At 40.6% G+C, this 16,170-nt stretch overlaps 1 protein-coding gene across 1 annotated transcript in view; it reads left to right on the top strand.

The window, feature by feature from the left end:
* Nucleotides 1–429: 429 nt before the first annotated feature.
* The window catches only part of LAMA4 (laminin subunit alpha 4), a 98,204-nt gene continuing 82,463 nt past the window's right edge, over nucleotides 430–16,170 (top strand). The window contains exon 1 of the mRNA XM_054629187.2: nucleotides 430–1,102. Coding sequence (XP_054485162.2) covers nucleotides 902–1,102 — 201 coding nt within the window. The 5' untranslated portion in view covers nucleotides 430–901. The remainder of the gene's footprint in view (nucleotides 1,103–16,170) is intronic.

Raw genomic sequence — 16,170 nt, 5'->3', positions numbered from 1 at the left:
CATTTTCCAAAATCGCAGTGAACTATATTCTTTTTCACGAGCCAGCGAGAAGCTGAGAACTGGGCTTGAGGGAAAGGAACTGAATGAAACATGTTAGAGAAACCACTTAGCCCTATTAGCCCATGGCACAGCCAGGCTGTCTCCCTCCTCCTCTTCCTCCTCCTCCTCCTCCTCCTCCCGCCCACAGCCTCCCCTCCCCCATGACATAAGGAATGGCTAGTCTAGCGGGTTTTTATTTAATAAATTTGGCACCTTTCTGCCTTCCGTTGAATAAACTGGAGATGTTAAAAAATAAACAGTCAGGAGAGTCAGTGATTTGTTTGCAGCAGTCAGATGGAGTTGTGGGGGGTTGGCGTGGAGAGGGAGGAAAGGGTGACCTCACTTTCTGAACAGTAAAGTTTGAGTGGGAGGGTCTCCACACGAAAGGTAAAAGAGGGAATGATGTGAACATGTGAAGGAAGCCAGAGCACTGAACGGAGCTTCAGTCTGTATCCTGACAGGGGGAGATAAGGTGGCTGGAGAGCTAGCGGTGCTTTCCTGGAATACAATCTCTGTTTGACACTCTCTGCTTAAGCACTGCCCATCTGTATGTTATTTTGCTGGAGCCTCTGGGGAAAAAGAGGAGCCACAGGCACGGAGAGAGAACGAGGGAGGCAGCAAAAGCGTTTTTCTTCCCTTCTTTTCCTTTTTTTTTTCTTTTTTTTTCTTTTTTTTTTCTTTTTTTTCCCCTCTTTTAAATCGGGATCCGGTTAGACTGCCTTGAAGTGCCACATCTGGAAACTGAATGCTGAAAGAAAGTGAAAATAACTGAGGCACCACTAAGCCAAGGGGGGCTGATTGCAGAAGAGGGTAAACAATTACTGAGACGCTAGAAGACCACTGCTGGATGTAAGGGGAGGAAATGGCTTTGATCTCCGCCTGGCCCCTCATTTCTCCTGTATTTTTCTTTTTGAGATGCTTCTCCTCCAGCACAGCCTCGAGTGAGGGAAGCGTTTTTCAGTTTGACATTGAAGGTAGCTCAGCGGTCAGCACGCAAGAAGCCACTGTTATCAGAGGGCAGCAGCAGGCAGTAGCTACTGGAAGTTGGGTGCCTTTTGCTGAGGTACAGTAATTCCCTTCTCTCTCTGTGTCTGCAATTCTCTGTTTTCACCTGTCTGTGTCAAAGCTCCCATCTGGTAAACATTAGCTTAATCATTTGAGCCTTAAAGCGATACAGGAGGATTTGGGGGTGAGGGGGGAGGTGGTCTGAGACGCTGCATTTCGGGACTGGAGAGATACAGCTCAGACTTCAAAATGTACACATGCCCTGCCTGCTGTGAGCAGACAGCTGCTGTACTTTGCAGTGGAGCTGGCTTAGCATGTCTCTGACTTTCCTGCCAACATAACTAAACAGGCCTGTCCAAACAGAGCTATTTTACAAGAGTTAATTGTCACAACACTTTTCTGCTTGCCTTGTAATTCCTGCAATTGGAATTCCCTGAAATTTCCCAAAAGAGTCTGTCTTTTGATGGCAAGCTGTCCTGTAGAAGTTTGTGCTTTTGCCTCTGAATGCCATTCACCTCCAAAATCTGAAGTTTGTTTCCACAGTGAAAGCAGGGGATGATAAATCAAATGCATCTAGGAAACTGCCTGCAGAGAACACACCTGCAGAGATTTCAACTTCCAAAAATTATGTGGTTGGGATTAGTGACAAATGAAATTAGAGAGATCTGAGAAGCAATTTGACAATGGAAAATTTCCCCCTGTTATTTTGGGAATGATTTGTACTCTTTATTTTAGCAACACTGCATGGGGAATGGGCAACTCAAAAATACAACTTGAGGAAATAATAAATTACTCCAGCATACATGGGGGGGGTGGGGTAAGGTTGGAAGTGGAACAGTGGACACAACACAGTAATATCTCATGCGTGGTAGATGCAGAGTAGGAGGCTAATTGAGTTCCATAAGGTCATGGGAAGGGAAAGAGTAGTTCTTCTAGCATAACTTCCAAAAATGAGGTGAGATTAGCACAGCTGTGTCACTGTGACACTATCAAGATTGCCATCTCCAATATCACATGGCTGATTTTCCACCTATCCTCCACTTGCCAGAATTAACAGCCATGGAAATAAGTGCATAAAGCCTTCAGACAGCCAGGGTTGCTGCTGCAGGGCAGGACAGAACTCACTCCCCTGCTCCAAGCAGCTGGACAGCCTCAGGAAACGCCTGCCCACCCTGCCAGAGAGTCCTCATGAAACATGACCTGTGTGAGAAAACTGAAGGTTCAACCCTGCTTTGCTCAGCATAAGGACTCTCAGGAGCCATCCCAGTTTTTGGACAGGCTTCATGGTGTGGGATGTACAGATTTTCTCCTCTGGCCTTGGATCAGCCTGGAGAAGCTGCGTTGCCACCTGTTTCTTACAACATAGAAGTCCCTCAATGAAATGCCTGACTTAAGAGCTGGATGGGTTTTGTAGCTGCTTTTAATGGGATAATGAGTGTAAGTGATTGTTAGTCTTTCTTGTTATGATAGTATAGTATGGTTTTCCCAAAGACACAATTCACATTTTTTCATGTACATCTATTAGATCTTATCTTAGGAAAGCACTGTGAGATATATTGGACACTTGCAGGGGAATGACATTTTAAATTCCTTCAACCATTTCAATCGTTTCTAAATTTTTGCTCAGGCCAACATAATAGACTCAGTAACTGGCATTTCCTCTGGTAGTTTACTTCAGCCCATGCAATGGCAGCACTTAGACTCTGGATCCCATATTATGACTGGATGACTGTGCCTGGTATCATCATGCCAAGGCCCTTGGCTGCAGAAGACTTTCATGAGGAAGAAGCAGGGACTTCAGGACCCCTTGCTACCTGTATATTTCAGGCCTCACCTCCATGGCAATTTCCAAGGGCACCAGGCCCAGCAGGATGCTTTTTTTGGGATAGGACAGATGGCTCTCTAACAGTGAGAACCCACTTACTCATTGATCCATGTGTGTGGTTGGTAACAGGATTTGAGGAACAGGCTTCAGCCTGGAGGTTGATGTAGGGGCCAAAGAATGGTGGTTTGGTAGTCTCTCATCCAAGGAAGGAACATTACTTTTGGTCCTCAAAGAGCTTCTCCCTCCCACAGCTCACCTCCCCTTCCTCAGCCTCAGCAACAGGGTTATCCCAGCAGGTTTGAATTTGAATTAACCTCTTTGGAAGCACGAGTGCTTAACCCACAGCTCACAGTGAACCGCAGAGTAAACTCCCTTACACAGCGCGGTTTGATTCAGCCCCTTCGTCTAAATATTGACTCAGGCCTACAGCTCCCCCGAGCAGACAGAGGCTGTTAGTCATGTCAAATAGTGCCAAATTATACAAAGGGGGCAGTTTCGTAGGGCAGAGTTACAAAGCCACAGATGGGGCTTCACTGTGGTCTGTGGTGACAGTCAGCTGCGACTGTGGAAGTCTCCAAGATGTAACTGGTGGGATGCTCTTAAATCCCAGTAAGAGTTTGAAATTATGAACCTATAGAAGAACAGGAGATCTCAATTAGTGTAAATACATATTAGTGAATGTTTCTCAGCTTTCCAATCCTCTTCCTTTACCACGTGTGGCAGCCCTAAACTGGGAGGAACTGGGAGAAGTGGTTTAAAAAATCAGAATTAAAGTTAATGAGGAGCTTTGCCTTTTTTGATTTTTGTCACCTGGGATTAGGATGAAAACCTCTTAAAAGAAGAGAACTAGCTACATTCTTAATCCTGATATGGTGTATCCATGCACAGAGAGTACCGTGGGTCTGAGTTGGACTTCAGGCAACGTCAGCTACCTTGATGCCCTCATTCTTAATCATTATGTGATCCAGAACACTAAATTAGGCACATAAATTGTTTCCAGATGTTTCAAACAGAATCATGGACTGTCTTCAGGTACAAATCCAAATTCCCCATACATTAGTGGAGACAGCAGAATTTTTAAAGCTCTAATTTCTAGCAGTGTTCCCTGGAAATGGTCAAAGGAGTCTCTTCTTCTTTAAAAACTTTGTTGGATTCTGGCTTCAGGACAACTTTATGAAGCAGCTAAAGTAGATATTTAAATTAGCCAGACTAGATTCCACACAATGAAATGTTGTGTTCCCTACATAAGGAGCATTGTTAGTGACCACAGTGAAATAAGATATCTGCCTCCTATTTCGAAAAAAAACAAAAATTGCTTATAAATTGATTAAAATTATCCAGAAAAGTATCATGACAAGGATTACAGTGTTAGGAATTTGAAGATAGCTGAGAGATTCTGCAATCCAATTTGCCAACTTCAGGGAGGTTAAGAAAAAAATTTGAACTTACTGTGTAAGTACATACACAAGGAAAAAAATAGACTTGTTGGTCTAATAAATTAAGGTATTGGTATATGCAACAATTGGAAACTGAAAATGACTATGTTGAAACGACAAGTTAAAAATTTTATTTTCAGAAGTGATTAAGCACTGGAGATTTTTTTTATTCAGTTGTGTTGGTTTGTCCATGAAGAGGCAGATCAATATGAAAAGCACTCTTAAGTACTCAGAGTACTTGTGTGCTATTTAGGAAAATTAAGTTCCTTGGCTCATAAAGATAATATGGGGAGGTGGGGAGACAGAGAGAAAAAGAGTGAGTGCAGAGCATTGGATCCAGCTCATCTGTGCAACCCAACAGCAGTTGTTGGCATGAAGTCAGAGATTGGTTTTTCCAAACAAGGACAGATTAAAATATTTTATAAGGAAGATTTGTGAGAGATGGAAGCAAAGGACTTAAAACAGGCAGATATCAAATGAAAGCAGATAAAGAAGTGGCAAACATCAGAGCTGTTTGTTTTAATGTTCCACTCACTAGCTTGGACACAGCAGAAGGAAAGGGAATGGTGAGACACTTCCAGGTTTGGTGAGGCACAGAGTAAAATTGAAAATCAGAAGTTGTGAGAACAGTTATGTCCCACTGTCAAACACATGCCTCTAAACTAAAAGGCAGGTCATACATTACCATTTGGGTCTGAAGCCTGCTACTGTCAACATTTGTGTTTTTAAATTCCACTAATGTAATGGTTTTAATTATATAGGTGTGGATTTTCTTCCCCATTAGGAAGAAAGCTCCTTACAGACTCTAAGGTGAGAGTAAAACATGGTACAAGACTTCAAATACTTGAGAGTACCACAAATGGTTCTCTGTCATTCACATTCTGCTGTCACTCTTCTTAATGTAAAATGAATATAAGGTGACATCCAGTAAAATATTAATTTCATTCTGACGTAAATGACTACAAGAGGCCAGAGACCAAGGCTAACACAAATGACTACAGAGGCCAGTATAGGAGATGAGTGTGGGAAGGATTAGGGAAAGAAAGGGAAGACAGACATTCTGTGGAGACATCTGCCAAGCCCAAAAAAAGATAATCTCAAATGTCCTCCATGGAAAGAAGTGAAGTAAATAGTGGGAAAAGAAGTAAATTAAAGCAGGAAGACAAAGGAGAGGAAAAAATTAGAGCAAGAATGAGATAATCAAGAGTCTTAAGAGTAAAGGAAAAAAAGAAGTTGGGACAGGGCAGGAAGCCAATTCCCAGACTGAAGGAAGGCATGATATTGTTGGACAGATGGAAGAGGAAAACTGTTTCTAGCATCAGTGTTTTTGGCTCAGGGGAAAGGCAGAGAGGAAAAAGTCCTTTAAAGGAAACAATTATCACGGTCAAGTCAAAATTAGCCATTTACTATAAGAGAAAGTAAGAGGCAGAAGTTATCTGATGGAGCTTGTGTGTTAAAAGGACGTGTTTTACAATCGTTTTTTCCCACCTGAATTTTACCAGCAGCTGCTGATAAAACACAAGAAGCATTTTTTGAGATGCTTGCCTTCTGGTTCTCTAAAGTGATAAGCAGTGATTGGCATGAGACTTGTGACAAACTCACCTCTCTAAAATGGCTCACAGTAAATATATAAACTGACAGCAACCATAAGTGCCAGCCACTTGTTAACAAAAATTCAAAATATCACCAAATCATCTTTACTCCTTTTCCCCAAAATGGCTGAAACAGAAAATCTTGCAAAATGTTGAGAGAAACCACAATTTGATCCTTACTTGTAGAATTAATCTGTTCAAAACAAGCTAGTACTACAAGAAGCAGCAGAAGACCTAATCCTGAGGTGTGAGCCAAAAAGGGTTTTAGCTTGACAGGAACCTTTATATTCTTTAAAGCTAATGTGAACTGCATATACTTTTAAAAAGCAGATCCTTAGATTAATTCACTTCAGACCCTCAAGGTTATGTTAGGTTAACTCCTATAATGGGAAATTTGGATTTCTAGCTGCTGTTTTTTTCTGATACAGCAAGGTTATGTTCTAAGAAACATCTATTAGTGGGGAGGAAGTTTTACTGCAGATGTTTGTGATTCCAACTTAAGTTTCTCATCAAAACTTTAATGAAAATCAGCTGCTTGGAGTAGTGCCACCAGTCTCCAAACCTTTTGAATCATAGGAGGCTGAAGCAACTGGAAGCACAAGACAGAGCAGATGCTCTGTTGGAAGTTTTCTCCATTTCAAGAAGATGTATAAAACACCCACCAGAAAACAAAATTCAGATTCCACTGCAGTGTATTCCCACAAAGTTTTGGGCAAGCACCAGCAAAGTGCCCTAAAGCTTTTTCTGGGCTGTGAAAACCAATAAAAGGCATTTTATGCCCACTCTTATTCACAACATGGGAAGCAAGGAAGGAATTAAAAGTCCAGTTTTTCCAGGGGGCATGAGAAGAAATGAAAGAATTGCTTTCTGAAGGAAAACTTGGCCTGATTTTAACTGATAACAATTAGAGCTTCTAGTGTTCAAGAGCTGTGTAAAAGAGGTCTAGTTTCTGAGTAACATATAAGCTGCCACTGATCATTTACAACTTGCTTCTGGACTTCAATTTCAAACACCAAAATATAGACCCTTCAGGTCTTATATTTTAATTGGTACTCTTGAATGTTTGGATCTCATCCCAGTCCATTTTCACACATCACCATGAGTTGAGGAGGTTTGGGTTATGCATCCTAATGCAAGATTCAACAACTGATGAATAGCATTATACACAAAGCTGTTAGAGCTCCAAAGTTTTTGAAACCTAATTCTTTTTCATTAAAATCTCAAAGAGATTTTCCTAACTGTCAGTCAGAACACATAAAGTGTGTATTTGACAATGAAAACAGATTGACTAAAATACAGTAAATATGATCTGGCTTTGTAGTTCCTTTTTAGCTGTATTTTGCAATTCCCTACATAGTTATTTTCTTGAAATAAATACTTCATGAATACTAGAACTCCTTTTTTTTTTCTCTTGTGAGAAACCAACAAGAAACAGTGCTAAAATGCACAGCATTCAAGAGTCAAAGAATGAGAGAGGGCTGTGAAAAGTATTTTAGAAATTACTATTCCAACATTACAAGACTGTAAGAACAACTATGATATTAATGTTTAGGTCATAACATATGGAAGCCAGGGACTATGAGAGGAACTGGCACACCTTAATTAATTTGAAACATAACTTAATAATTACAAGGAAAAAAAATACTCTCTGTGAACAGCTTCCAATATGTTCTTTAAAAATAGACTTTTTAACTAAAACTGTAATACTCAGAACCACTGTTTGACTGCCTACCCAACAAAATGAATAAAAATTAGTTCATTCAATCTTTGACGATTGCTGCCAGTGTAACTACAGGAAAAGTAGCTACATAGAATCAGCACCTAAACCAGATACCTTCTGAGCTCTGCAGCACCCTGTTACCACACTACAATGCATCTTTTACTCTTTTATGAAAGACCTTCCAAGTGGCAAGAGATTAGCAGACCTTTCTGCCAAGGCTAATGCAAGGCCAGTATGTCCTAGGGTTTCCTACTGTGGTTTTCCTCCTCTGAGCCTGGATGCTAGCCCATGGAGAGCCACAGAGAGCCTGCCATTCATGACTCCCTTATGCTGTACTCCCCACTCCTGGCTCCAGGGACCCTTCCTCAAAAGCACTTTGTGAAAGGAAGCATTTATCCAGATCCAGTATCCAAAAAAAGAAAATCATAAAAACAAAATCTGGCAGCACAAAATATAACATAACCCTCCCTACCCTGACTATTAGAATCCTTCATGACCCAGAAAGGCTAACACAGCCTGGCCCATTGAGGGTTGGCAAGGTCTCCAGAGCATCAGTACCTGGCATAGATCCATTCAGGGGGATGTGGGCAGGTATTGGAGGTGTAGACATGGTGTGAGGTCAGGGAATTTGCATACCCTACTCAGCCTTTTGCAAGTTTGTGGTTTTCTGTGGCTCTCTGCTTCCAGTCAATGGCAAGGATAGTCTGCAGAGGTTCAACAGAGTATCTAAGGCACCAGCTAATTCAGGGTGTTTGGTGATAGATTTCTGTGAGGGATGAGAAAAAAAAATGGTTTTCTCTTGATACATTAATTCTTCCCTCTCTTTGAGCCAACAGAAAATTTATTTCTTCATTATCAGTCTATGTCTATGATGAAACAAGCCCAGAGGCATTGAGAGATAGAGGCAGGTTACCCCTTCTCCCCAGCCCTGGCTTTTCCTCTCTCCTTTCAGAGCACAGCCTCTGCCCAGCTTCATCCTGAATGTATGGCATGCAGTACAAAATTAACCATGCTGAGCTGTCTTACTCTCTTCCCACACATTTGCAAAGTGCTAAAGCAATCCAGGGGGAAAGCCTTATTTCTGAGAACTGCCCAGAAACACAGGATCTTCCCATCAGCCATCCCCAGCAGCTGTCTGCTTTGTCCATAGCTGGGCTACCCTTGGGAGGCAGAAAGGATGGAAGCTCTTTCTCTTCATCTTTCAAGTTTGTCACATTGGCTTGGGTTTCTTTCCAACAGGCTTTTAATTGATGCTATGGCTATTGGTCAAGCAGATCACTGCTCCTCTCTGCTGTGATTTCAACATTTTAAAGAGATGCAAAATCAAACCAGGAAATACTAGAAATCTGGAAGTGGGGAAATTGAAGCTTGAGATTTACCCTCTCAGTATTAACAGTGTCCCACAAGCACATTAGTACTTGCTTTAAAGCTCACTTTTCTTTTTCATCCCTTGAAAATTTTTCTCTCTATCTGTAAATCTCTCAGGGAGTACTGTGGTTTGTCAACTGATTATGTCTCACTTATCTGAGAGACTCAATGATTCAGAATGTACATTTCATGTAAGTGGAGACTGGGTGGAGGGTGGTTAATGAGGAAACAACATAGGTTTATCCCTTTTCCTGTAAATTGAATAAACTTGGCATTTTTCTGAAAGAGGAAAATCAACCAGCTACCCTTTCAAGTGCAGATTTTCTATTTCCAACAGCGAGCATCTTGTAAGAGTAAGTTTTTCACTCAGTGGCAATACTAATAAGTAAATTAGAGACTGGTAGTAATATCTGATTCTTGGCCAGCTTCCAGACAGCTAAAACACTTTAGCCCTCCCCCTTTTGAGAGAATGCCTTTTAAGCAGAGGCTTTGTCTTTCCCACTGTATATGGAAAAATGACTGTGCAGTTGCAGTTCTATGGAGAATGCCTAGCTGAGATATGTTTATGTTGGATCCAACCCCATCTCTGTTGCTGAATGGCAGTTTGTTTTCCACTTGAACTGGGGAAGGGATAACAGTCTGGAAACTTTTTCAACACAGGAAATTTTTTTTAAAAATTAATACAATTACTTGGTCAAGGTAAAAGATAAAGTTGTTGTTCTGCATAAAGCCATCTGGCTTTCAGCTGTTTCTCGTTTTCGGGAGTCCCCATCAGTCTGTCACTGCTGCAGTGGAGGCTCACACAAGCCCACCCAGGGAATCAGAATACAGAGTGACAGTGGGCTGGAGAAAGGGTTCCTTGTAATTTTTTCCTGCATGCCAAGCTCTGCTTTGCTTACTGGTTTGGAGGTTACCCATGTGCAGTTAGCCACATTCACTGTCTCTCTGACTGCCAGCTCTACCATGCCATAGGGAGAAATTGAGGTAACATTTTTTCTGTGTCTTCCTGCTAGCCAGATTTTATGGAGAATTGTAGCAACTATTTTCAGTCTTGCTAGTTTTAGTTTTAGTGATCTCTGATCTTTGCACCTAAAACTTTGAGAAGAAGGTTTCCACCCGTTTCATAACCTGTCCTTTATTCTCATCTGAAATAAATATCTCTTTTGGAGGCTGATGAGTTGATAACTCATCAGGTTAATGCAATAAATAAATATTCCAAATTTTGATGGATAAGTCAGCAAGTGAAGTTTTCAAGTTAAAAAGTTTTGAAGTTAGTGTCTTGTCCTGTGTCCCTTAAGGCAACCACAACTTTTCCAGTAAATTCTGAGGAGGGTTCAGCCCCTCTGTATATATAAACGATGGAGAACTTCGAGTGTTTAGTCGCTGTTTAACACAGCAACAGTTGGAAAACCAGACTAAATTCAATCATCAGATACACTCTTCAGCAGCTGCAGACTGGCCAGAGACAGGGTGTGCCTGGCTCCAGACCAGCCCTGTGCTCTCAGGTGAGAGCATCACCAGGAATGCAGGCAAAAAGGAACAATATTGAAATCCATGCACAGGGGCTGACAGAAAGGACACTGCTGACAGAAAATAATGCTTCATTTGTTTCACCACTTATTAAGAAGTTCATTTACTGAAAAAGATTGTATGTTCACAACCAGTGTCACTGCTTTATTTATTGTTGTTTTGGTGTTTGAAGAATCAAAGTACACAGATTCACAAAAATACACTGCTGCAGATTTAATGAGCATTTCATATCACTTATCCAGAACACTCCAATAATTTGTCCAGATCTATTGCAAATGCATTCACTGAGTTTTTTTATCAAACCTATCTCATGTGAGAATTTCATTTATAAATAACAATATGCAAAAATATTGGAGGGCTCTGCTTAATGACAGCTTAAGCAGGAAAGAATTTTCTTTTACATTCATAATTTAAGTAACAAAACACAAACCTTGTTAGTGTGCAATTACTACTTTAGTTTGCAATCTCATTAAATGCAATTAGAACTGAGATACCTGTCAAGATAAGTGGATAAAAAAAGATTACCAGCATTGTGCCCAAATCTCTTCACCAACTTCTGGTTAATTTCTAATTTACAACATTAATGTAACACAGGAAATAATAAATATTTCTCAGTTAACAGTGTCAGAAATTTAAAAGAACAATATAGGGATTTAATGGACTACATCAGGGTGCTTATTATAAAACTATCATAAACATTGGTTTGGAGACTAAGCTAAAAAATGTGTTCCTCTCAGGAATGTTTACAGTTTTAAAAATAAATTTGAAATTGCAAATGACTAATTTGCATGAGGTTTCTGCCTTTGAAATGGTAAATACTACAGAGTGGCTTTTTGCATGCAGACAGTTCCCTAACAGCTGTAGTGTCCTATTAAATGGAGTAATTAACTGTCTAGCTGTGATGTCACACACTGAATTCATTTCTTCAGTAATAATAGTTAGAATGTGACCTTTCTTCTTCAGAAGAATTTGATACTGTAGACCAGAGGTAATGAAGGCTTATTGAAATTATAAATAGAGCTTGGAGGCCTAGGGGAAGCTGGTGAACAAGCTTGTTTGTTTTTAATTTTCTAGTTTGCATGGCTTCAAAGCTCAGATAAATTTAGCAAAAAATCAACAGAGAATAAATAAAATTGCAGAGCAGATGTCCACTTTTGCCTGCACGTTTTGGGGTACCTCATGGTGGAGAGCAGAACTTCTGTCTGTCTCTCTCTGTGATTACTTTGATGGTAGAACTTTGGCCAACAGGTCAGATATTCACTTCTGAGGGCCTCATTCTCTAGAGGAAGACAAAGATCCTTCTGAAATGTCACTCCATAGGGATTTATATGTTCGAGTACAAAGGCAATCTTGAATTTATTACTCACAGTCTGGGAATTTAAAGTCCATTTATTTCTTCAAATGATAACTTAGAGTGCAGCATGACAGCTCTGTGAAAGGGCACCACCAGTGCATTTTATTTTTAAAATTAGTTATAGTTTACCTCAGTGTTTGGAAAAACTCACAGAAATCTCCTCCTTAGCCAAGGCCTGGTTTAGGAAGATGCATGGAATAAATTAAGAGAAAATAATAGGACAGATTAAAGGGAAGTTACCAGCAGAATTAAAGTTCTTTGTACCTTGAGTAAGAGCTCCTGCTCTTAATTTGTTTTTTTGATAAGAGAAAAATGCTTTCATCATTGTATTTAACAGAAACAAATACTACAGATGATATTTTTTAAAAACAACTATATCAAATAGATTTTTCCACATTCATGTTTCCTTCCTTGTATGAAAAAAAACAGATTTTCCTTAAATATCTGAAAAGCTCCCTTACAAAGTTAGTTTGAAGCTTTCATGAGAAATTTTATCACTGAACTGTAGTTCTTTATACTCTTTGACTAATCCTTTTCATATATCTGGTAAGCTCTGGCAGTAAATCATTGCAGGTCACTCATAAAAGTCACCCTCAAAAACAAGAGTAAGGTCTAGCCCTAAGAAAGAATGGTGGGAAAAATGAGTATGGCAGCACAATGCCAAGCAGTGCTGCTGTCCACATATCAAAATGTCTTCAAACTATGGCTGTTTAGCTGAAGGCCAAAAACATTCTTTCACCACTGCATTAAGAAATTCTTGGGTCCAGAAACAGCTTTATATTCACTGCAGACATCTGGAACAAGCAAAACACAGCTACCCGAAATGTCTGGCCACATGGGAATGTTCAGTATTCCTGGTGGTTCTGACCAGTTCTCTTAAAGGATGTGAAGCTTTAGAGGAGTGTCTCTGCTGGGTACACTGGGTACATCTGGGACACTGGGATTATGTTGTGTGCTCTGCCATGGGTTACACTGAGTACATCTGGATACAGTCCCAAATAATCGGCTCTAGGCTGCCCTGCTTGGACCAGCCAACCTCCAGAGGTCCCTTCCAGCCTCAGCTATTCTGTGATTCTGCATGGCTGTGGTCATTATTCCATTTTACTGATTGAGGAACTGAATGAAAGAGTAAAATTCATTGTCACACAAGACATGAGCAGAAGAATGTATTTTCTTGAGTCCCAGTATTCTTATGAACATATTAAAGAGAGAGAGAGCAGCCCCTGCACGGAAACAAAATGATGAGTTTCTTTGATGTTCAGTGAGAAGGAACATTTTTTGTTATGTTAATTTCAAACAGTATAATGAAACTATTGCTGTGGAGGTGTTTGTAGATTAGAGGTGAATCATATGTAATAAAGTGAATGAGTGGCTGGGACCAGGTGCAGGGATAGGCAGGGATAGCAAAGATAGGAGGAGTAGGAGGACAAACAGAAAGCAGAACAGGGAGGACACAAGCATGAATAGAGAACAAGGCCACAACAGAATGGCTGTGGGAGCCAACAGGGGCAGGTGGAGATCCAAACCCTTCAGTGTAATGTTCAGTTGCTCCATTAATAGATACAGCCCAGGAGAAGCACCGAGGCCTCCCCTGAGAAGGGCCAATGAACAATCATCTCATGGGGGTGGCATTTACTGTAAGACTGTTTAAACGGTATTCAAGTCTTGTTGCCAACAAGAGAGATATATTATATAGACAAGACTAAAAGGTAACCTATAAATAAAAGCTAGAGTGAGCTATAAATACAAACTGAGAAGCCATGGATTTGATCAATGCCTCACAACATACAAACAGACTTCTTGGAAAATACTCTCTGCAGCAAACCCCTCATTGCTATGAGTACTCACTGTGCTTCTGAGGAAATTGTAACTGCCCAAATATACTTTGGCAAATTCAAGTCCATACAAATTTTGGGAACACAAGGTCTAGAAGAAATTAGTAAACAAATGATTCACAACTACATAGTTACTATTGTAAAAATGTGGCAGCAGCATGAATGACAGTACGATATCAGAGCTGTCATCAAGTACTTGTATATAAAGAGGCCAAGGACACCTTCTAGAAATGCTTTTATGCTTTCTCCCTTGTGTCTCAAAAACCCAGAACACAACAAAGCAGAGAAAATTTAATTAGACAAATTCTACCCCGAGTCATACACTTCAGGATCCCTCAGATCATAGAGTCATGGAATGTTAAGAGTTTGAAGGGACCTTAAAGATCATGTAATCCCAACCCCCCTGCCATGGTTAGCATTGTTGGAGAAGCAATAAAAATCAAAGTATTTCAATACAGCCATCTGTTATCTCAAACATTTCAGCTGTTGAGAGGCAAAGACCACCATCTCAAGCTTCTTTCTTACAAGGTATTATGTGAAAAAATGCAGAGCTTTATTTTGCATTTTATGATTGCACTTTGCTGATGATCTCATGAACAGTCTGGTGTTCACATGTCAAACAGATGAGAATAAAAACTGTGAAGAACAGGAGCAATGCCAAACAATATTCAAAATAGAAAATAATATTACGAGCACTGTTTTCATGCAGTTTTCTCTCACAGGCCTACTCTTTTGGAAAACAGGAATCAGGAACCATGCAGAGGCATCTGGAAGTATGTGGTGGTGGTTCAGTGATTTGTTATCTCCTAGTCAAAAAATGTGGCAAGTCATCTTTTCATGGTTAGTTAGGCCAAATTAGAAAGATGGATTGCATGCTGAGGCACACTGCTCAGGTATCATACATGTACCTGTAAAATATATACTGTCTCCTGGGCACACATAAAAACAGCAGATGAATTTAAATGAATCCCCAAATTTTCTTAGCAGTGTTTCTCAGCTATAGTCAGTATCTTGTCCCAAAGCATTTTCAGCAAGAACTGGTAAGCTGGCACCACTGAGATCCTCATCCAAAAATGTGGAAAAGTCTAGGTGTGAAGAGCACCAAAGCACATTAATTAATAAACACCTTATCAGTCTGGTAAACTCAATTCCTGATGGGCTCAGGTTTTCCTGTCTGCTGACCCTATGCAGTAAGTGCAGTTCATTTGTTTCCTAGTGAACATGTAAGTCCATCCAATCCTCTGGCACCAGGCAAAACCCAGCATATCTCAGACAGCAGCAGGGCCCTGCAGAGCAGATATAGGTATATCCTTTTCTCCCACTTGCCCCTTGTCCATCCCATTGTACCCACACACTTCTGAAACCCCACACAGTGAAAAGATGCTCCTAAAAACTACACATACTGAATTCTCAACCTGAAATTTAACCTCCAGCAGTTAAACACATTCTCTGTGATCAATAAAGTGCATTTTGGCTGTGTAAGACAGCCAGGGCTCCTGAGTGTGCTGCACACCAGTACAGAGGCTGACACCGAGCTGGAGTTGTACACAGTGCTTTCTGTCCATCTGCTGGATTTTATATTTTGGCAACAAATGGAGAGAGGTTTCTTCTGCAGGTCACCAAAGGCAGGAGGGTCAGGAGAGTGGGATGCAGTGTTATCACAGCTCTTTTTGTTTGCACAAAGTTTCTCAGCAGGCTGAAGAAGAACTAAATCTTTGTGTCTATGCTTATGAATAACATGTCTTTGATCTGAGGAATTTGAAATGTCTATTACTTTGCTCCCAGGGAGCGAGAAGCAGTCAAATGACCATCAATTTACAGCTGGAAGACTGAAACTTAAAAATCCATGCTTAAATGCACTGGAAGTCAATTATGTCCCAAACTGAAAAGCAGATGGGAAAGTCACATTGCTGTCTTCAGTGTCTTTTGATGAATGAAATACCAGAAGTATATTTGTATATCTGTCCAAGGTAAAGAAGACAGTTTTGTAGTTAATGATTTCCAAGCATGATAAGCCATAGATTTTCTGCCTGCCCAGAGTGGTTTTAAGACAGGATGGATGTCCATGGATTCAAACACTTTGTATATTTACATCCCAATTTGGCAAAGCAGTATTTTTAGTATGCCTTTTGGAAGGACCCAGAGAGTGTCCTTAGAATGGGGTCATTCTTTCTAGGCTAGATCTTCCCTGCACATATGTAGATCGTTGTTTGGGTTTGTTGGATGTCAGGATTTCCTTTATATCTATCCACTTTCTCTACCTGAACGTTCTGACTTGTGGACAGACTCTGAGGAGACTTTGCACTTCTCCAAGGATACAGGGCCCAGCAGTTTGGCCAGATCTGTGGCATAGCTGTTGCAGCCTGGACACTTCTGTAAGGCACAGCACATCTGACATGTGCAATATGCTTCATCTCATAGAGTTTGTATACAGAGCTGGCACCTCCACATGAGCCACCCTCCACA

Source organism: Agelaius phoeniceus, chromosome 3 (assembly GCF_051311805.1).
Source record: "Agelaius phoeniceus isolate bAgePho1 chromosome 3, bAgePho1.hap1, whole genome shotgun sequence".
In the NCBI taxonomy this organism is placed as follows: Eukaryota; Metazoa; Chordata; class Aves; order Passeriformes; family Icteridae; genus Agelaius; species Agelaius phoeniceus.
This window is presented reverse-complemented; position numbering and strand designations above follow the sequence as displayed.